Source organism: Sceloporus occidentalis, unplaced genomic scaffold, assembly GCF_023333645.1.
Source record: "Sceloporus occidentalis isolate IW3139 unplaced genomic scaffold, rSceOcc1.0.p SCAF_9, whole genome shotgun sequence".
In the NCBI taxonomy this organism is placed as follows: Eukaryota; Metazoa; Chordata; class Lepidosauria; order Squamata; family Phrynosomatidae; genus Sceloporus; species Sceloporus occidentalis.
The window spans coordinates 38624346-38646317 of NW_028316989.1; the positions used below are offsets into that span (position 1 = coordinate 38624346).

At 40.7% G+C, this 21972-nt stretch overlaps 1 protein-coding gene across 4 annotated transcripts in view; it reads left to right on the forward strand.

Annotated features, from left to right (window-relative positions):
- Window positions 1-21972, forward strand: part of LOC149307312 (RNA-binding protein with multiple splicing 2) — a 49236-nt gene that overhangs the window by 17416 nt on the left and 9848 nt on the right. For all 4 annotated transcript variants that reach the window (XR_016282367.1, XR_016282368.1, XM_089538873.1 and 1 more), the window contains exons 2-6: window positions 16017-16094; window positions 16596-16634; window positions 17327-17389; window positions 19507-19657; window positions 20766-20914. Coding sequence is in view for 2 of the 4 variants with exons in the window: in XM_089538873.1 (XP_089394999.1) it covers window positions 16017-16094; window positions 16596-16634; window positions 17327-17389; window positions 19507-19657; window positions 20766-20914 (480 nt within the window). In the remaining 2 variants the exon portion in view is untranslated. The remainder of the gene's footprint in view (window positions 1-16016; window positions 16095-16595; window positions 16635-17326; window positions 17390-19506; window positions 19658-20765; window positions 20915-21972) is intronic.

The following is a 21972-nucleotide window of genomic DNA, read 5'->3' on the forward strand; positions in this document are numbered from 1 at the left end:
GCAAACTGTGTGGAACACAAGAAAAGTTACAGGGAAGGGTTAGGTAACTGTGGGCCTCCACAGGTTTTTTGGGATAGCATTGCATCCCATAATCCCTTATTATCACATGCTACCTGGTGACCGGGGTATGATTCCCCCATATTGTACAACTAAGATGAGAATCTTGCCCTTGCTAATGTTGAGCAATCTTGCTTTAGTCTGCAGTGAAGTTTGGATACAGGCAAAGCACATTATGCAAACAAACTTTAATCTTCTCCTTCCCTGCTCTTTCTGCTTGCCTGCAAATTATGACCATGTATGGAGAAGGCATGAAACAGAAAGGTCATGTACCTCGCTAGATGGGGCTCATCCTCAAAGTGACAAGTTGTCTTATACAGATCAGTGCTAATGTCTACCCACATACAGTACAAGTTGTGCCCCCCCCCCCCCCCCGAGAAATAATAGGAAGGAACATTGTGTTATGCGGGCTCCTATGGGACAGTTAATACTAAGTTGTTGTAAGGCTGGTCTTTGCCTCTGACTCTTTACCAGCTCTTCAAAAACATCAGAAGGATACCATCATTTCCTAGTAGGTTCCTTTAGTGAGGCAGAGATGAAAGGAGACTGGGAAGGATACTCTTTCCAAACTTGTTTTCTGAAGTGACTTCTTCTTGGTTCATGGTTCATGTTAAAGCTAATAACTGATTTCCTGACAGTGCGCCGCTTCACACTGTGAACTGCCATAAGAGCGAAGTTTCACACAGGCCTCATTTCCAGTATAAATGCAAATATTTTCAAAGTAGGATCATAATGCAGAATGGAGGAATCCTCTCAATCTTGTGTCTGTTTCTACTACTTTGTCTTTGCCATGAATAACTTCTATTTAGTTGGTAACCTGAAGAGTTACCAGTGCAATACACCAGTGATAGCTACAAAGTTGGCTACATAGGTTTTAATTTCGGGAACAGATGCTGTTGGATTATTAGCTACAGCCCCTTTATTCTATTCTAACTCTCTTTTTTTATGGTCAAAGTGAAGTACTCATCTCTTCTCTACAGCAGAGCCCTGAGGGACTGATCTGAATTAGGCAGGGGCATTAACGCTCTCTCAGTCCAGATCAGTAATACACCTGAACCTTATAATAATGATGATGGTTGGGGCTGCTGGGACTTGGTAAAGAACCACAGTCCCTCACACCAGAGGACTAACAAAATATTGGAAGTGCAGAGGAACCAAGCTATCGCACCAAAAGCAATATGTGAACAGCATTTATATTAGAGCCATTAACTGAGTTTTCCCATTAATGAAATGATGTAATCAAGTAATGATGGAAATGCAATGTAATAATGGGAGAGTCGTGATTTCATGTGATACGGAAAGAGCAAACACAGAATGAAGCTAGTATAATCGTGCAACAAACCTTATCATGTGATAAAGTCCTTAATCTGCTTAATCATATAAACACATCTGGGTGAAACAAAGTAATGACTGCTGTGTGTATGGAGGAGGGGAGAGGTTGACCACAAAAGCTTGTAGCTTTGAGTAATTCAAAGCATCTCCTGTTTCGTTTATGTTCTCAATTTTATCAAAAGCCTAGTCTCCCCCTTTTCTTTTCAGATCTGCCCATACTGGTCTGTGCCTTTATGGGTCAAGTGGGAAATGGTGGCTATATAAATATTTATGGATTAAATTTGTAGCATCAGGCTTCATCTGCATTGCAGAAACAATCCAGTTTGACACCACTTTAACTGCCATGGCTCAATGCTGTAGAATTGTAAGCCTTAGGGCAGGGAACCATCCAATTAAAAAGATTGTATGTACAGCGCTGTGTAAATTTACAGCGCTTTATAAATAAAGGTTAATAATAATTACAATAATCTGGGAATTGTAGTTTTGTGGGAGATTTAACTTTCTCTGTCACAGAGCTCTGATGCTACAACAAACAACAATTCCCAGAATTCCATAGCATTGAGTCATGGCAGTTAAAGTGGTGTTGAACTGGATTATTTCCGTGGTGCCAATGCAGCCTAAGAAGAGTTTCCCTAAGAGCAGTCTCCCCTGGATATTATTTTCTGACTGATAGGAAGATGAGGAGGAGTTCTCAGCGGCTTAACACCAGCTTTGGACCTATCTTCTGAGATTCCTTTGGAATCTTTACCCTTTTGCAATCAAAGAGGTGCTTTCATTTAGGTAAACTTTTGACTTATCGAGTTAACTTGCCAGCTGTGTTAATTTTCATTGCTTTCCCTTTTTAACAAACATGTTGACTCTTTAAAAAAGTTATTCTTACTTTTTATTCTTACCATTTCTTGCACTTATCTTCTATGCTATTTTTGTAGGGATGTCAGTTACTTTGAATACCCTTGGCAGAAAAATAGGATGTTGTAATCTTTCATGGTTCTGTTCTTCACCACAGTTGTAGGGCAGTTCCAACAATGAGAGAATGGAGTTTATCAGACAAGGGGAATTGGAAGTATAATTCAATGGCAATCCGAACACAATCATGGGGTTTAACATTATTGCATGACAGATTGCCACACGCAAATTCGGGTAATGGCGTGCTATTTTCAGGCAATGGGAAGCCAGTTCGAACGCAATACACATTCACATAATTGCGCTAAACTAGCGACTTTAAGTGAATGCGTTCTGGCCTCACTTTCTTTTCATTCAAATTTAAGAGAAATTCCTCCCATTTGATAAACTCCAATATTGCTACTGTTACAATGATGATAGCCATAAGCAGGTTTGAACACTGATAGTACAGTGCAACCGTGTTATACGCGGGCGTGCTTTACGCGGACTTGAGTGTACACGCTCAAGCTGCGGGGAGTGTGCAGGGTGCAAGGGGTGGCACGTCCCATTCATATGAATGGGGTGTGTGCCCGTGGCGCCCCACGTGCTGCCGCGCTACCGTGCACGAGCCCCATTCAAGTGAATGGGGCTTGAGCATAGGCGGAATTCGCCTTATGCGGGGGGTCCGGAACGGATCCCCCGCGTAAGGCAAGGGCCCACTGTATATACTGTATAGGCTAAAGCAAGACAGCATCTACTATGATTGCAGTCATGTCAGATATTATAGGGGGGGGGGGGGGACAGAAATAATGGTTATGTTCCATGAGTTAAAAACAAAATCCACAGTTGAGTAATACTCTCATTAGGACTGATCAAGAGGCCACAAAAGTATGCACACTTTCAGTTTCCTCATGACTATTCGTCTTCAAAAACTGTGGATCAGAGATATAAAGATATGGGAAGATAGCAGTAGATTCTAGGAAGTCAATATTTGTGTTAGTAGTGGATATGTTTTAATTGATGTTTGTCTATACTTGTGTATGTATAATGTTAGTCTTAATCGTTTGGGGGGAATCTTTGGGTGGTATGAAAACGTCATTTATGTTTGTTATGATTACATGATGTAATTTTATATTGTGTATACTGGTTTTTTTTATAATATTAATAAATAAATAAAACTGTGGATCAGGCTAGCTATTACAAAAAATATGCAAAGGGTGGAGAGAAACAGAAATATTGATAATTAGTATCTTTATTAAGCATTTAAATTACAGAATCATATTTTATGAACATCACTTTGTGCAGTTAGCAAAATCCTGCAAATTTACACCAGTGTAACAGTTGGTATTCAATGCTTTCTTGGGGCAGTTTACTATTTCTCCCCTCTCCCTGTGAACTACAGTTGGTATTCAAAGTTGTGCAAATCAGTGTGGCACTGATTCAGTTTTTTGCCGCGTATTTTAACTTGAAGATTCATGAAGATGCAAATGCATCTGAGGAAGTCGCTTGTAGTCTATGAAAGCTCATGCTGCCAATTTCTTTCTTTCAGTTAGTCTCAAAGGTGCTATAAGATCTCTCTATGTATTTATTTAATGGAAATGCCTTGTGTAGCGAAAGTATACAACATTGCTTGCTAAACATCAAGATAATGGATTTATACATTAACACAAAACTACTAATAATAGAGCCCTCTTGAGGGTTGAGAATTATTGAGATCTGCCAGTCAAAATGACAATGAAGCCACTTCATAGTATAGGATTTTATTATTTTGATGTCTCGCACAATTTGGAAATCCCCACCTATGTTGCTTGGCATTGATTAGTAGAATCCTCAACCAGTAATCATGCATATATGAAAAAATTTGGGTTCATTTTAGTACTCCTCCAAAATTTCATATGTATCACATAGCCTATAAGTTAAACCAGACCATTCCACAAGGTGGAAAGCCACCTATTTATATGTGATGCAAAGACAGATAGATAGAACTTTAATTTTTTTATGCAGACAGGGCAAAATTGTACAAATTAATATGTTGAACAAAACTTTTTGAAACCTTTAATAAGTTGTGCCACACTAATCTGTGTGAATTAAAAATGATTGGATTGCTTTGCCTATGTGAATGTTATGTATGCCACATAGTATATAGTTTAAGTCAAACTATCCCAAATATACCTTCCAAATATCAAGCTGTTTGCATGTAATGTGGTAACATAGACTTTATTTATAAAGATATAGAATACTTGGTCCCTGCTTGATCCCAGAGGCACCTGGCAGTGAAAGTTAAAATAATCAATCACATGGAAACTTGTTACTATTTCTTGAAGCCTTAAGTTAATTGTCTCAAGGTGGCCTTTTAAGTCTGCTCATTACATCTCAATCATCCACCTGTTTTGATTCTGAACACAGGATTCTGTAGCTGCTTCCACACTGCCAAAATAATCCAGTTTGACACCACTTTAACTGCCATTCAGTGCAATTCAGTGCTATAGAATTCTAGGAACTGTAGTTTGTTGTGGCACCAGAAACTACAGTTCCCAAAATTCCATAGCATTGAGCCATGGCAGTTAAAGTGGTGTCAAACGGGATAATTTCGACAGTGTAGATGCAGCCCCAAACTCTGGTGTTGTGACTTAGAAGCAAAACCCAGAGGCCTGAGATGCTGGTTTAGTGTTAGCATACTGATGCTACAACTAGCCAAAGGAAGGGAAAAAATGAGATGAGTTGGAGCTGTCGCTTTTATAGGTCCAGCCCCACCTCACCCAGCAGAGTGCATATGGCTCAGTTTACAGGAGTGGATTGTCATTCAAGGCACAACTTCCTCCTCCTGTTGCAGGCAGAGGGGCTCAGTGGGGTGTGATGCGATTAGCTCATGTTTTTCATAGACCCAGGCCATGAACCTATAAGGTTTTTAATGCCCTTTTTTGTTTTTGAACTTTTAAAATTGCTTTGTATGTTTCAATTGCTTTTTATCATTTTAAGTGTATGCTTAAATTGTTTTAATATTATGAACAGTTTCATGCCAATGCTCACTTTTTTTAAATGCTTTTAGGTTGCTTTGTTCTTGTTTTAAATTGTAAGCTGCCTTTGAGTTCCAGTTTTAAGGGAAAGGCAGGATATAAAAATATAACCCTTTCTCCTACTGATACTTGAGGTAAGGGAGGAGGATCTGGCAGCCTGCAAGGAGAAGGACATGCCTTAATCCCAGTGGTTCTCAATTTTTTTACCATTGTGATCCCCTTTCCATCTAAATGCAGATGCCATTCCCCTCTCCACTTAATGTAGTATATGAATGAAAATATTTTGTTTGTTTAGTGTGCATATTTTCATTTGTACATTCATATATATCCACATGTTATAATGTTGTACAAGGAAATGGCATCACCCAAATTAGAACAGTTTTATTTAAATAAACTCAGTGCTTTACATATGTGTAAATTTTACACATACTGTCTCTTACACAGCCACACTCACATAAGCGAGTGCTCACAGATAAAGTACACATTCAGTCATGCTTTTTCATTCTCTTGTGTATATGCGAGTATTTGTTGTTGTTGTCAAGTCATTTCGTACTTACAGCGACCCTAAGGCGAGTTTCTTCAGAGGTGGTTTGCCATTGCCATCCTCTGAGTCTGAGAGAGTGTGACTTGCTTAAGGCCACTCAGTAGGTTTCAATGGCCAAATGGGGATTCAAACTCTGGTTGGACTCCAGAATTGTAGCCCAACTCTCAAACCATTGCACCATGCTGGCTGTCAACAACAATATGATGACATTCCTTCAAAAATTGAAACATGGCTATCATGTTATCTGTGAAGCTTCTCTTCCCTACGCTAAAGATACCCAGCTCACTAAGCTGCTCTTCATAGGGCATCATTTCTAGACATTTCACCATTTTGGTCACCCTCTTTTGGACAGACTCCAGCTTGTCAATTTGTTGTTTGTTGTTAACTACCCAACATTGTGATGGGGAATACCATGGCTTGGATGATTCTAACCTTAGGGTGCCATTGTATCTCTTTACTCTTTAGTATCTTGTCTAGTTCTTTCATAACTGCCCTTCCCATTCCTAGTTGTCATCTTATTTCTTGACTATAGCCTCTGTTCTGATCAGTGTTTAATCCAAGGTATGGGAAATCTTTAATAGCAGCTATAGCAATAGCAGCTTAATTTATATACTGCTTCATACTGAACTAAGCAGTCTCTAAGTGGTTTACAACTGTAAGCTAATTGCCCCAACAATCTGTCAGGAAGTTCCTCCTAATATTGAGGCGGAATCTTTTTCCCTGGAGATTGCATCCATTGTTCTGGGTCCTAGTCTCTGGAGCAGCAGAAAACAAGCTTGCTCCCTCCTCACTGTGACATCCCTTCAAGTATTTAAACAGGGCTATCATATCACCTCTTAATCTTCTCTTCTCCAGGCTAAACATCCCAGCTCCCTAAGTCGTTCCTCATAGGGAATGGTTTCCAGACCTTTCACCATTTTAGTCGCCCTCCTTTGGACATGCTCCAGTTTCTCAACATCCTTTTTAAATTGTGGTGCCCCACAGGAAAAGAGATGTCAGCTCATCAGCTCAGTGTGTTCATTAATGATGGGCATAACCTGTTCTGTTGCCTTGAACTGAGCCATTGGAGCCTGTATCTTTGGTGCTAGATTGCCATCTTTTAGAACCAGTGTTCATAGTGTGTTAGGTTCTCTACTTTTTCCCCTGCTTCCCAAACACTTGTACTTTCTTGACTTTTTGACTAACAAGATGTTTCCTTTGCCCCTTCCTTGTGGTTTGCAATCCTGTATTCACCCAACCCCTTTGAATGCATACTTGTATCCTTTCTGAATACTGGTTATATCTTTTCCTGCTATTATATCTCTTTCTGCAGCAAGTGCATATGCTCTGTTCTAGAGTCCAGAATTCCCCCCCAACAAGGCTCAATTTTAATTTATGAACAGCTTGGATCACTTGGAATTTTGTTTCTAGGTGTGACAAAGCTGACATTTCTGGCACCAAATTCAAGCAGATCTGATAATAGGCTATCTTGGCTGATGTACTTCTTGCTCCTCCGTGCAAGAATCAATCTTGATCTTAATTTTCCTAGTATCATGGACTGTACACTTTCTGTCCCAGCCACAGTGGCTAAGCACGAGTGCTAAAATCACCCCTCCACCTTATTTGAAACAGGAAGAAATGTTTAAAGGGTGACCTTCTTTAAACCATTTTCTCTCTCTTTGCAGCTTTAGGGAAGCATGCTGCCGCCACCTCTGCTTTCACAGCTGGGCTCCTTCTGGATTTTGGTGGCGGCATTTGCAAAACACATACCTCTTTGTGGAACAGCTTCCAGTTCTCCTGTTGTCTGCCCTCATTATGGGACCATAAAGGTTGCATGCTCTTTGAGGATCCTTGCATAAGCATTGGGCTTGTCTCTAGCTCAGTCTGCTACTCTTACTCATAATGTGTTAAAATGTCATTTGTGCCTGGCTGCACAAAAAGGTTTGACTGTTGCATGGCATATAGACAGAATGTGCAGTGTGGAACATGCTTGGTGTCCCCATGCGCCAACAGGGAGGGTGGAAAGCCAGCTCATATGTGGAAGCACTGATGCCCAGTCAAGATCTGTTTTTATTCTTGTAGTATATACTAGAGAATTGAGCTTCATCTTCAAGAAAGAATTGATTGGTGCAATGCTAATGTATGAGACTTATCACGTGAGATGTTAGATAGTAGGTGGCTATAGGAACTATTTCTTCTGGACGGAAAGAGCAGAACAGAACAGATTTGACTTGTCCTTCAGCACTGTGATCTGGAGAGTGTAGCTGATAGCTTCCCAATGGCAATCAACATTGCTTGCTGAACTTTAATGCCTTTCCTGTTTCTATAGTTCAGCCCCTCAGAGAAGCCAGTTTTGTTCCCATTTTAACTACGATTGACACCTCTGATAGCCATCTTTCAGTTCAATGATATTTAATGGTGGGCCCTTGGTATCTGCTGGGGTTTGGTTCCAGGACCTCCCCCCCCCCAGCCCCCATAGATATCAAGATTTGTGGATGCTCAAGTTCCATTAAATACAGTGGTGTAGTAAAATGGTGTCCCTTATATAAAATGGCAAAATCAAGATTTGTTTTTTGGTATTTTATATATATTCAAGCTGTGGATGGTTGGATCCATATATAAAGAATATAAGTATACGGAGGGCTGACTGCATGTGTATGTGCCTTCATAGGTTGCATTTAAATATCTTGTTTAAAGTGAGACTAGGAAATCATTGATGATTTTTTCCATCTTTTTGCCTTTTGCCACAGACAAAGCTGCTTTCTTCTTCAGAAGAGAAGGGTCTGTGCATTCATGCAAAAGCTGTAGTACTGAACCACACATTTGGGATGCTGTTGTGTACCAAGTCAAATCACTGGTTCATCTATTTTTGTTAACATCTTCTGTACTAACTGCTAGTGATGTTCCAGAATTTCAGACTGGGATCTTTCCCAACCCTACCTGGAGATGCTTGGGATTGAATTTGGAACCTTTCACATGCAAAATACTGAGCTGTGGCCTAATAAAGAGGTGCATTCTAATTCTCGGTTTAAATATGCACAATCTGCTAGAGAGCTGAGTAGACATAGCAGATAGTGCCTTCCATTTGTAGAAGGGGTGTGTGTGTGTGTGTGGGCGGGCGTGTGGGCCCTGGGATACATGTGGGCCCTATGGCCACTTTTGAGAGCCCCACACCCTCCAATATTGGCTTGCATATGACATCCCTTTTAAGAGCTCCCCTTGGCCTAAAACATCCCAGCTCCCCCCCCCCCCACAACATGGTGAAATTGTCCCTAGAGAACATGGTGGCATTTTAAAATTATATGGTATAGCTAGTGGCAGTAAAAAAAACAAACACTTTAGTTCCTACTAATACTTCATTTGTGTGCCTACAAGTCTGGTTAAAAATATAAAGAATGATAACTGCAAAGTTTCACTTGGAATGTGTGGTTTTTTTTTGAAAGATGGCACTATTCAATTGATGGTAATAGTATGCTTGTTGACTTCTTTTGTTCAACTGTGCATTGGCTATTTCTCTCTTCTTTGGTTTCACTTGAAAGCAAAGAACTTGTTGGAAAATGAGATTAAGAAAAAACCAGTAGACGCCAATATAAACAAGTTGGGAAATTTAAGCAGTAAAATCCTAACATCTGAAAAGGATGTTGTCAGCTATCACTTAATTTAAAAAATTGCCTATTTTATGCTTGTAAAGCACAACTTAGTAAATTCAACATTTAAGAACCAGGGAAGAAACACATTCATTAAAAGAAACAAAAGATAGAGAGCCTATTCTGTGGTACAAACCAGAGTGTAACATCTGAAAAAAGGATAAACATGTTTTTAAAAACCATGGGACATCCATTCTTTTGTGCAGAAAAAAAGTTTTCTGTAACAAAGACATCCAAAATCTTTCTTCAGTCACTGTTTAACTCCCTATTTATATACAATCCAAGTTGTTGTTTTTTTCCCCATCAACAACTAGATGGCCACGTTCCTTTATGAATATGAGTCTTAATGAGGTTGCTATGTTCTCTGAGACTAGCAGTTTAGTTAGCAGCTAATCTTTGTTTTGGAAGGTTCCAAATGTTCCCCTTTCTACAATTTGTTTTGCAGTCTCTCTGTGTGTTTTGATATTGCACAGAGAGCCTTATAAGTCCGGGTGTTTAAAGCTGACTGCTGCAGCCTAGCATTCCATCCGACTCACGTCAAGTGGCTCCAGCTGCATCTTATCCTGTGTTCTGGGATCGGCTTGACAGTTGGCTCTGGAGAGCAATAGAAACGGCAAAGCTTTAAGTAGTTGCTTCCCGGAATGGCTAGCTGAAGTTGTACCCAAGCTTTGCCCCAGTCAGGTCACTTGCCATCTTCCAGCCTCTAAGGACACCATGTCTTTTTTCCATGGCTGTAGGAAAGACTGGACAAATTCATGTAGGATTGTTAAGTATATTAGTGACTGTTGCCTAGATCAGTGCTGTTCAGAGTGGTGACCCCTGGATGAGTGCTAGTTCCTAAGTCATTGGATGCTGGTTCCCAGCTACCTAGAAAGAAAGAAACAGTTGTACCCAGTGTTCACAAATCTAGTGCCAGTCCCAGGCATGTTCAGGGGGAAAAATAGCTGGTCCTCCATGTCTGAAAGCATGAAAAGGACAGAGCTGGAGGATAACGTTAGGTCCAGAGGCAGGGTTTTTGTTGACTTCTCTCAGGTCAACCACAACACATAGTGACCCTGCGGATGAGAAATCTCCAAGTGCCCCTATCCTCCACTGCTGAGCTGAGATCTTGTAAATTCAGGCCTGTGACCTCCCTAAGTGAGTCTATCCATCTGGTATGTGGTCTTCCTCTCCTTCTGCTGACTTCAACCTTTTCTGGCAATTATTGTCATTTCTAATGCTTCATGACTTCTCATGATGTGACTGAAGTACGACCACCATTTGGTCACTCTTCAGCATCTCAGTTCCCACCTTCAATATGATATTTTTTCCAGTTAGGAGAAACTGACTGAACTCGGTAGTTGTTCAGATGTTTGTAGGGATTGCCAAGCACAACACAACTGATCATAGTCATAGGAATATCAAGCTCATGACTAAAACATCTTTAATAATTTAATCTGATTGAGATGCTTCCCAGTTGATAGAGATAAGTGGACATGGTAATACAACTGTGTATTCTGATAGCTATGATCCCTTCATAGACTAGGAAAATGCTACTTCAGATTGTGTGTTCAGGTTTTGTGCCTTCAAGTTCATTTCTTAGGCAATGAATACTCAGAGGTGGGTTTTTTCGGTTCCTCCTCTAAAATACAGCCTAAAGGATCTGTATTCACTGGTGATTTTCTATCCATGTATTAAGCAGCGCTGACTCTGCTTAGCTTCCTAGATCAAATGGGATCTGTTGCCCAGTGCAGAACACACTGTTGGGTCAAAATTGTCACTCCGGCTGCATTTACACTGTAGAATTAATGCAGTTTGACACCGCTTCAACTGCCATGGCTCAATGTTATGGAATTCTGGGATTTCTAGTTTTGTGAGGTATTTAGCCTTCTCTCTCAGAACTCTGGTGCCACAACAAACTACAAATCCCAGGATTCTATAGAACGAAGCCATGACAGTTAAAAGTGGTGTGAAACTGCATTCATTCTGCAGTGTGGCAGCAGCCTCAGAGGGCCTCCCAGTCTTGACAATTCAAAATAATGAAAGGACAAAATAGGGGTAGTGATAAAAATTCTAAGGCAGGGGCACAAATCATGTGGCCCTTCAAATGTTGTTGGACTGTCAGCAGCCCTACCCAGCATTGTAAGTGGTGAAGAATGGTGGGAATGGTGAAGAATGGTGAAAGTTGTATTCAAGCAACATCTGGAGGGCTCCCTAATCCTATCCTTGTCCTAAGGCATAACAGCAGGTGGCAACCTCTGATGCTACTAGGCAGTAACATTGAAGGGTTTTTCAATATGGTCTTCTTAAGCTGGCAATGTATCATGAAGTAAAGCTTGTTGTGAGCTAGTGCAGCAGGAGGAAACCAATGAGTTGTTCACTAGCAGACAATCTATGTTGTCAGTCTTTACCAACTTATTTACCCTTGATGTTGAGAGGGTGTCCAAAGCCATGCTTGGAGTTTCCAAATTGTCCACTTGCCCCCACCCCACTCTGTTTTATTCAAGCAGGTATTTGATGATTGATGGGTTGCAAAAGAGTCATTTTATGGGAGGGGTGCTGTATTTTTATATTTATTGATAAGTTTTAAAGCTAATGTAGTTTATACTTTTAAAATTGTTTTAATATGATAACTTGTTTAATTGTGTGGCCACTTTTCAGTGAGGTTTAGCTTTTACCTTTTTTTAAAAAAAATTGTAAGCTGCCTTGAGTTTCATATTGGAGAAAGATGAGATATAAATAAGTTTTAAAAAATAAAACAACCCAAAGGCTTCAGCTACTCTTGTATGCTGGTGCCCTTGCTACAGGCAGAAATCCACATCTGATCCAAGCTTTATTCTGTTTTTCTGAAAGGAATGTCTCCCTGGCTTGCCCATTAGTCTCTCACTTGAAAGAATAAAGAGCTCAATTATCACTATTAGGGTGGTACATTCCAATATGATACTGCCCTGAATTGGACATGACTCCTTCCAGCAGTTAGTGGAGGAGCATACCTTCCTACTGTAGTCTCAATTTAGCAGGGACACTCCTGATTCTGTGTCGTCCCACTTTTTCTGCTGCTTTTAAAATGTCCCAATTTTTCTCTCCCCCTCTCACGTTCCCCTTTGCCCTCAGCTTGCTTCAGTTGCTGCAAACTGAATTCAAAATGCAAATGTAATTGGCACCTAGTTAGCTCAAGAAGGTGGAGAGGAGAGGAGGCAAAATCTTGCCCTTTCCGGGATGCTCAGGCAAAGGCAAGGTACCACAGCCTCTCTTAGCTTGTCTGTTCTTCCTTATTAATAACATTTGTCAACTTGACCACACTCTGAAGTTGCTTGGCAACTTGTGTCCCAGTTTTTGTCTGTGAAATGTTCTAGGTATGGGGGAGCCTACTTGTTTCTGTCCTACGAAACAGGAGTCTGAACAAGGCCCTGTGCAGTCATTCCAGGCAGACTGTGTTCCATTTCAGCATTTCTTTCTTTGCAGGGATCAAACCTGAATGACTGCCATCTTGGACTTGGGAGTCTGCCATCTCCAGATTGACTTGTTGAGGCTTTTGCCAGGTCACTTGCAAAATTGGCCTGGTGTATTGCTTTTCACTGTGGTCCTTTTTGAGCACTCAAGGGTCAAAGTGCATGAACCTTTCTATGCGCCTGTCTTAGGATGCCTACGTTGTTATGAAGATGCAAATTACTCCATTATTGAGAGTAATCTGGAACTGCTGATGAAAGAGGAATGGAACCGAGGCTCTCCCCAAAGTAGCAAAGCAAATAGGATAATAACAGTGAAAATTGCTTCAAATAACCATTTAAATTACTGGGTTTAAAATTTCACTCTAGGGTTTTTAAATAAGTGAACTTCATGTAAGTATTAAGTAGTTAATATAGTTTCTAAAAGTATACAATGCATTAAGGGTCAAACTGTGACTGACTATAACCTTCTAAATACTTTTAAAAAAGAAACTTTTCTTTAAAAAAGACAGTTAAGGAGGACTGTGGATCAATATTTTTCTAACTCTTGGTAAAATGCACACTGCTATGAATTTACTTTGCTTTTGGGGGAAAAGTAATCAGTTTCAAACGTAAGTAACAATTACGTGTTCGTGGCTAAGTCTACTCCAACATTTCAAGAGTTTTCTGTTCTGGGCATGGTTCATGATTATATGAAAGCAGGTACAGTCCAGTGTTTCCTTCATCATTTCTTCCATTGTCCTCTAGCTAGAGAGGCCAGGGGTTGGACTTGGGACTTTCTGCTTACAGAGCACTTGCTTTAGTCATTTCCCATGGTCTTACGTAGGTAGTACAATCTTGATCTTTTGTCAATGAGTTCATCCATAAGGATTAAGTGAAAGTATCAAGGTCCTAGTATTAAAAAGGGGGGTTGTTCTTAGGGTGGAAAGTTAACAAGCTAGGGTTTGGTATTACCTTTCTGCTTGACTTCTGTTCAGATCATATTTCTTGAAGTCCAAGAGGGAGGATGCCAGGAGAAGTCATCCACATCAGTACATCCTTGGCCTCAGTGTAGATATCTATTGCTATAAGTATGCAGAACTTTCTAATAAAATAGTCCCATTTCCTGACCCAAGCCTTAAAACATTTTTCATGGGCAACAAGAGTTGATTCCCATGTATGAGTATAGTGTGTGTGTGTTTGTGTTTGTGTTTGTGTTTGTGTTTGTGTTTGTGTATAGGAAAGGCTAAAAAATGGGGGGGGGGAGGATTCTCCCAAAATCAGAAGTGGACTTTTTACCACTATTGGTTTCATGGTAGACATTGCTGGGTGTCCATGCACTCTCCAAAGGCTCCCAGGGTATAAAGTGGCTCCTAGTCCATTGGTACTCAAAGTGGTGGTCCGTGGACTAGGGCCAGCCCATGAGCTATTTATTGGTTGCAGGGCTCCTGCAAGCTTTTGGGAAAGAAAGAAACAGTTGTAGACAGTGGGCAAAAATATGATGCCTATCCCTGACATGTTGGGGGAAAAGCCCTCCTGGTCCCCCCATAGATAGCCTAAGAAGCACTCCTCTACACACACTCCCCACAGTTGCTCATTTCGGCTATGGGGTACTATGCTCATATAACTGCTGGATGTGCGGCCATAGGTGCTTCTTATGACCTTGCATAAGGTGGTATCTAATATCTCCTTATACAGACGGTCCCCTGATAGTGAAATAATCACCTTTTCTTCTAGTCTAATACAGTTGGGCAAGGTTCAAACATATTCATAGAATCATTTGGAAGAAACCACAAGGACCATCCAGTCCAACCCTCTGATATACATGAATGCGCAATCAAAGCATCCCCAACAGATGAACATCAGTCCTCTGTTTAAGGCCTCCAACGGAGACTCTACCACTCTCCTAGGCAGTGTGTTCCACGGTTGGAACAGCTTTTACTGTCAAGAAGTTCCTTCTAATGTTGAGGTGGAATCTCTTTTCCCGTAGCTTGCATCCATTGTTCCGGGTCCTTTTCTCTGGAGCAGTGGAAAACAAGCTTGCTCTATCTTCAGTATGACACCCTGTAACTGACTGTGATCAATGAATTATAAATACCACTGCAATCAGACCAGACCAATATGATACCCCTTCAAATACTTAAACATAGCTATCATAACTTTCTCTTCTCCAGGCTAAACATATCCAGCTCCTTATAGGGCATGGTCTCTCCTCATAGGGCATGGTTTTCAGACCCTTTACAATTCTGGTCACCATCCTCACGCATACCAATAAAATAAAATAAAATAAAATAAAATAAAATAAAAATCTAAAAAGCAAACTTAATTGTATTGGTTTGTATAAGGGACATCATTTTATTACACCACTGTATGCAAAGGGACTTGAGCATTGACAGATTTTGGTATCTATGAGGGGTCCTGGAACTAAATCCCAGCAGATACTAAAGCCACTGTACTTGTGTGTATCTCTCCCCTCACGTTCCCCTGGCCAAGACCATCCCCATCTTCTGTACTCTTGAATAACTTCAATATAGATTTTCTTCTTTGCCAGCACACAGTGGGATCCTGGATTTTTAATTGGTTTTTAATTTAATACTATGTACAGTGTAGATCAACTGTAGTTTTCCTGCATGGCAGGGGTTTGGGTTGAATGGCCCTTGTGGTCTCTTCCAACTCTATGATTCCAAACTTCATAGAATCACTCTTCTTTTTCAAACTGTAATCTTAGTATCATGTCATAAGTTTTTGCAGTTAATTTTTTTGGCATCTGAGATTAATATATCTCCCAGTTTATTGTCTTCCAGATCAAAGCCTTCTAGCTTCTGATCCATCTTGAATCTTTCTTGTAATTGTATGTAGATGAACTAGTGGAAGGTAAAGCCAGTGACAGGTAAAGGCTAAATGTGTAATTTGACCATGTGTTACATGGAACTGAGTATCAGAGCTGGGTAATCAGACTACCTCCCTATCAGTAATGGCTGTTCACTCAGGAATCAAAAATACCCTCCCAACATATATTTATATTTCCAAATTTGTCAAATTAAATGACTTAGTAGCTGAAGAATCTTAAACTGTCGTTGTTAATGCCATCATCATGTGCTGTAGTCATACCTGAGATCTAACCTGCTTGGTGTTGTCCCTTTTCTTCTAGGTAAGGACACTTTTTGTCAGTGGCCTTCCTGTAGACATCAAACCCAGAGAGCTTTACCTGCTTTTCCGGCCATTCAAGGTGAGCGAAATAATATGTTGAGGACTGTAGTTGTTAGTTGACCTATCAAGCAGGATAGTAGCAAAGTAAAACAAATCTTCACAAATGGCGGACAATAATTCAGTTGAAGAATATATGCTTTTGGATGGGGAAGGCTCAGGTTTGAACATCTATAGTTAACTAGCATTAACTTTTGTAGGGATAGGAGAGATCTCTGCCCGGGACCCTGGAAATACTATTGCTAGTCACAGTACTAGGCTACTGGACCAGTGGTGTGGCACTATATAAATATTTTGTACTGTGATAGGATGTTCCCCACTGATGGTGTGCTTTCTGGTAATGGGCTATGGGTATGTGCTGCCAATAAAAAAAATATCAGCTTAGTTTTAATTTGCTACACAGTGCTGCAAAAGTATTTCTGGCACTTCACTCTGCTGTTTAGGGGCACTGAGCTGGCCTCACAGACTGTATTTTTCCTTTTAAGGAGCCCAATAGCTAACTTGCTGGCTTCTTGCTTTTCAGGGTTATGAAGGATCACTGATCAAACTAACATCAAAACAGGTAATGCCTCCTTTAGTCCTCCTCCTGGCATTTGCCCAGTACTGCACTTAACTACTTAAACTGAACATCAGATATTTTAATTAGAAAGGAGGAGGGGAAGACAGTTCCTAGCCTTGGAATTTCAATAAAGGGATGAGCAATTTTAATGTGCTCAATTATAGCTGGTGCTTCAACTAACTCATCTACGGGGCCTATCTGAAGATTTTGCCACCTGATTGTCCTTTCTGTGATGCATTCACTGTTTGACATTTTCAGATCTTCTAGGTAGTGTCAGGGTGGGAATCTCCTGGCTCTCCATAGGATGTTGGACTGTAACTCCCAGAAGCCAGTGTAGCCAATGGTGAGGAATACAGGCAGTTGCAATCCAGCAACATCTGAAGGGTCACATAATTACCACTACTGGCAAAGTATAATAGTGAGCCCTTTGAAAAACTTCTAGGAAAGAAGCAGCTCTACCAGCTAACAAAACATTCCCATCCACCAAAGGGGTGTCGTGCCAAACTGTATTTGTAGGGTCCTTCATGCTAGGCTGCTAAATACCTTGCCAGCTGAATCTTTACTATGGTCTTTATTATTAATACTTCATTGTCTATGTAGGTGAATGACTTTTCTCCTTATTTGGGGGGTTCTCTTCAGCAGTGTGGCAAAACATGCATGAATGCATTGCTAAAATGATGTGCTTTCTTCCCTAGCCAGTAGGCTTTGTTACCTTCGACAGTCGGTCTGGTGCAGAAGCTGCAAAGAATGCATTGAATGTGAGTATTTTGGACTTTTCAATACAGATGGCTTGCAAAGCCAAATAGGTTGCCTAACTTAGGCCCAGCACCCTGTCTATAGTAACCTGGTTGAACTGAATCATTGCAGAATTCAGATGTACACTGGACTCATGACATATGACAATTATATCATATACAGTGGGCCCTTCACATTCACTGGGGTAGGAATGCAGGACCCCCATGAAAGTGGAAAAAATGCAAATAAAAAACAAAACAATTTTTAAATGTGAAAAAACACTTCTCTATTAATTTCTAGGTCCTCCAGAGCAACTCTGTGGTCAACATCTGCCAGGGGTTGACCACAGAATTATGCTGCAAGACCTAGAGATTTTTAGAGAGAACAAATTAATCCATCCATGGATTAATCCATGAATAATCAAAGCTGCAAAAAACAAAACAAAAACAAAGCTGCAAGTGTAGAGGGCCAACTGTATTTGCATTTGTCTGGCACAGTTCTCCTACCATTTGGCACTGGTCATCTCTATGGGCACTCTGTGTTCCGCCGCTTAAGCACAGACAACTTAGCTACTAGTTGCTTTGTGTTCTCTGAAAGAAAACTCAGAAATTCATAGGTTTCTTGCTACACTGCAGGAAAAAGCGTTCCTTTATTGGCTGTTAACTGGTCTTTGTGTCATGAACTGTGAGCAGTAGGTCTGGAAAGCTCCAGCTGTTTACACCCGCCCACATGGACCATGAACATCAGGCAGAAGTTAAAAAGGCACCTTATATAAAAACAGCTTCAAAGCATACATCTACAGATGAGTTGAGCAACAATTTTAAACGCTGCATCCATGGAGTGGGAATAATTAAAACTGTCTAATACTAGTGTGTATGATTCTGGGGACTTTCACACATGCTGATAGGAAATAAATTTCAGCAAAGGCAAACTCTCCGTGAACAAATCCTGCCAAGAAAACCCCATGATAGGTTTGTCTTAGGGGAGCAAACAGTTCAAAAGGTACACAACATCAGCAACATACACATCAATTCTAAAGATGGGTGCGGTCCTGCTCTTGCACTTTCTATTAATGCCTAGTAGTAAAAGTCTTTGTGATGTAGAAAAACATAATCTTAAAAAGAGCTTGCAATATGTTCCTCAGCTGTAATGGCAATGCTGGCTTTCCAACTTAAATGAGTATACTAGTGATATGGAAAAAACCACCAATCTTCTCTTGTCTTCCATCCCAATGTTTCAGGCAACAAGAGTAATTTCAGTCTTAAAGCTTACAGTCACACGTTTAACCATTCATCTCTTTATCTAACATTCCAAAAGCAACATTAAGTAGAAACTACCCTAGGGATTGGCAATTAATATCATATAGGATCAGTCAATGTACAGTCAGCTTTAACATCAGTCTAGCACAGCCAATATCTTTGGAGGGAATGCAGTGACAGTGCCTGAAAGACCCTGCTGCTCTCAACAACTTCATTTTGTCTTCATCATTTTGGAAATTGTTTCTTGTATGCTTTCTTGTCACTGGTCAGCTGAGATTGAATTGAAACAAACAATGGTGGTAGAATGGACTATGGTCGAATGGACTAGACCACACCAGACTGCAGGCAGGCAGATCATATTTGCAAAATGTAAAGGAACAGACATTCCTGTCATTAGAAAACTAGCACAGCAGAAATATCTGTCAGGGGAACAGTTTCACAGGCAGCACTTGAAAGCACTACCATTTCAAGTAGTGAAACCCATTCTCCCTGTCCATGGCTTCTTTATCCACGGGTTCAAGCATCCATGGCATAAAAAAATTCAAAAAATATATAAATTCCAAAAAAACAACCTTGATTTTGCCATTTTATTTAAGGGATACCATTTTACTATGACATTATAATTAATGAGACTTGGAACATCTATGGATTTTGGCATCTATGGGTGGTCTTGGAATTAAACCCCAATGAACACCAAGACCCACTGTATTGCACACACTGGTACAGCATGATTCCTCACACTGTAGCTTATCTGAGTTTCTTGCTTTAAGAAGAAAATAACTTCTTGTGTTACAGCTCTTCATTTAAACTATTTTCCAAGGCCCAATGTCCCATTTTTATTCTATTCATATAATCTGTCGTCTTCTTTTCTTCTGCTGCAGGGCATCCGCTTTGACCCGGAGAATCCCCAGACATTGCGGTTAGAGTTTGCTAAAGCCAACACCAAGATGGCAAAAAGCAAGCTGATGGCCACACCGAATCCCACCAATCTCCACCCTGCCCTAGGAGCACACTTCATTGCACGGGATCCTTGTGAGAAGTTGGTGGGGAAGGAGATAAATAGGGAATGGATCATGTTGGGCTTGGGTGCTCCTATATGGGGAGCAAACCTGCCACTTCTTCCTTCACTTAAGGCTGCTTTCCACCACTTTGCATGTCAGCAAATGTCTTCCCAGTGCTTATTTGTAGAGTGCAGCTACAACCTACCTGTAGAATGCATATGTTAGTGTGAATGTGAGAGTATTGCATGCTAAAGTTGAAATCCAGTTAGAATTGACCCATTCCATCAATTGTTGGATGGTGAGTCAACATATATGTAAATCTATTTAATTTAATGGGTCTGTTCTAATCAGAATTAACAACAGGATTTTTGGCCTAGGTGTGCTGGTAAAAAGTTTTAACACATTTTCTTAACTGTGAAGCAGTGCTTAGTTAGGTATTTTCATGTGGTGCAAGGCAAGTGAAGAATCTATAAGAACATAAACCTGTAGCCTCATCACTTTCCTATGCAAGGCAAGAGGCACCTGTATGCAGAGATGGTTTGCTTGCTGCTCTGGACTGATAGGCATAGTTGAATGGAAGCTTTCTGGTGCTTAATTTGGCTAGAGTGGTGTATGTACATATTCACATTACAGATCTGGTCTTGACCTTCTACCATCTAGAGACTATCTTGTTAACTTTCCCACAGGATATTGTCTACAGTGGTCCCTCCACATTTGCTGGGGTTAGGGGTGAAGGACCCCCCCCCCCCCCATGAATGTGGAAAAACTGCAAATAGAACATCTTACTTGCTAATTAGCTTACTTGCTGTTCACCACTATGATCTTTGGAATAGCGGTATATAAATAAAACAAATTATTATTATTATTATTATTATTATTATTATTATTATTATTATCTCTAGGAACTTCTAGATTCTCCAGCACAACTCTATGTTCAACCTCTGGCAGATTTGCGTTGGAGGACCTAGAGATTCCCAGAGAGAACATATTAATCAAAACAGCAAATAATCAAATCCACAAAAGCCAAAGCTTCAAATGCAGAGGGCCAACTGTATTGGATATTTCTTCAAGTGCAGCTCACTCTTGTCCCTTTCACAACCAGGGCAGTATCTAACATGTTGTCACTCCTCTGCCTCTAGATGACCTGACTGGAGCAGCTCTGATCCCAGCATCTCCAGAAGCATGGGCTCCCTATCCACTCTACACCACAGAGTTGACCCCTGCAATCCCACATGCTGCTTTCACATATCCAGCCGCCGCCGCCGCCGCTGCTGCCCTTCACGCTCAGGTGAGTCCATATCACCACCCTTTCTTCTTTGGGATGGGCAGGAAGCTATCTTTCTCTTCTCTTGAATGTGTCAAGAGATCTATGCTGCTAAATTGCAATGTGTAAAGGTGTCCTTTCCAGGGTGGAGCACTTTATGGGGTGGGTGGAGTGTTGCAGCACCTGAGTTGCTCCCTCCTTCCACTTCACAATAGCCCTACTTTGCTCCTGCACCTTTTATTGTAGAAAATCTAAAAAAAAAAAAAGACTCAACAATTGGCTGGGATTTGGTAAATGGACTGAATTGCAGTCCTTTCTACCCGGCATGTTGGCTTGCTAGGGCAACTAAATAAGTGATCCCAGCAGTAAAGAGAAATTCAGTCTGGCTGGCTCAGACTTGCTGTGTTACCCTGACTCAAACAAATAAATAAAAATACTGGAATGAATCTGCCCATTAAAAACCAACAACAACCATGTGTTCACTAAACCCTTCATTTGCCAGTATTATATCACAATAGGTCAGCCTTCTCTAACTTGGTACCCCTCCAGTTGTTGTACTACATCCTCTATCATCCCCAGCCATAGTTACAATTCAACACATCAGGAAGGGGCACTGGATTGATGTACATTAGAACAGATGATCTGATGGCTCTCAAGGAAAACAGTAATGCGGAAGGGAAAGGATACTCATACTGGCCTCTTAAAGAGTTCATGAAGAGGAGCTGACCTCCTAGAGTTTAAAAGATTGAAATGAGGAAAGGTGACACGCAGATGGAGATACTGATAGGGCTTAAAGCATTTGCTGTATTGCTGGAGGCTACCCCGAGTAAAGCCTATAGGGCTAAAAGCTAGAGGTCTCTATATTTTGGCCACCTGCATGGGTTGCATTCATATAGTTCATGGAGTTGTATTCATATAGTTAACAATAAAAAGGGAAGGAGGGAAGAGTTGTTAAGTGTGGCTTTTCCACCTTTGGACATTCTTATATCACCTCTTGTGTCACCTTTCTTGCTTCTCTTTGCTCCGTAAGAGATCTGAGAGCCTAGAAAAAGTCTAATATGCATTGGTGCATGAAGGATGCA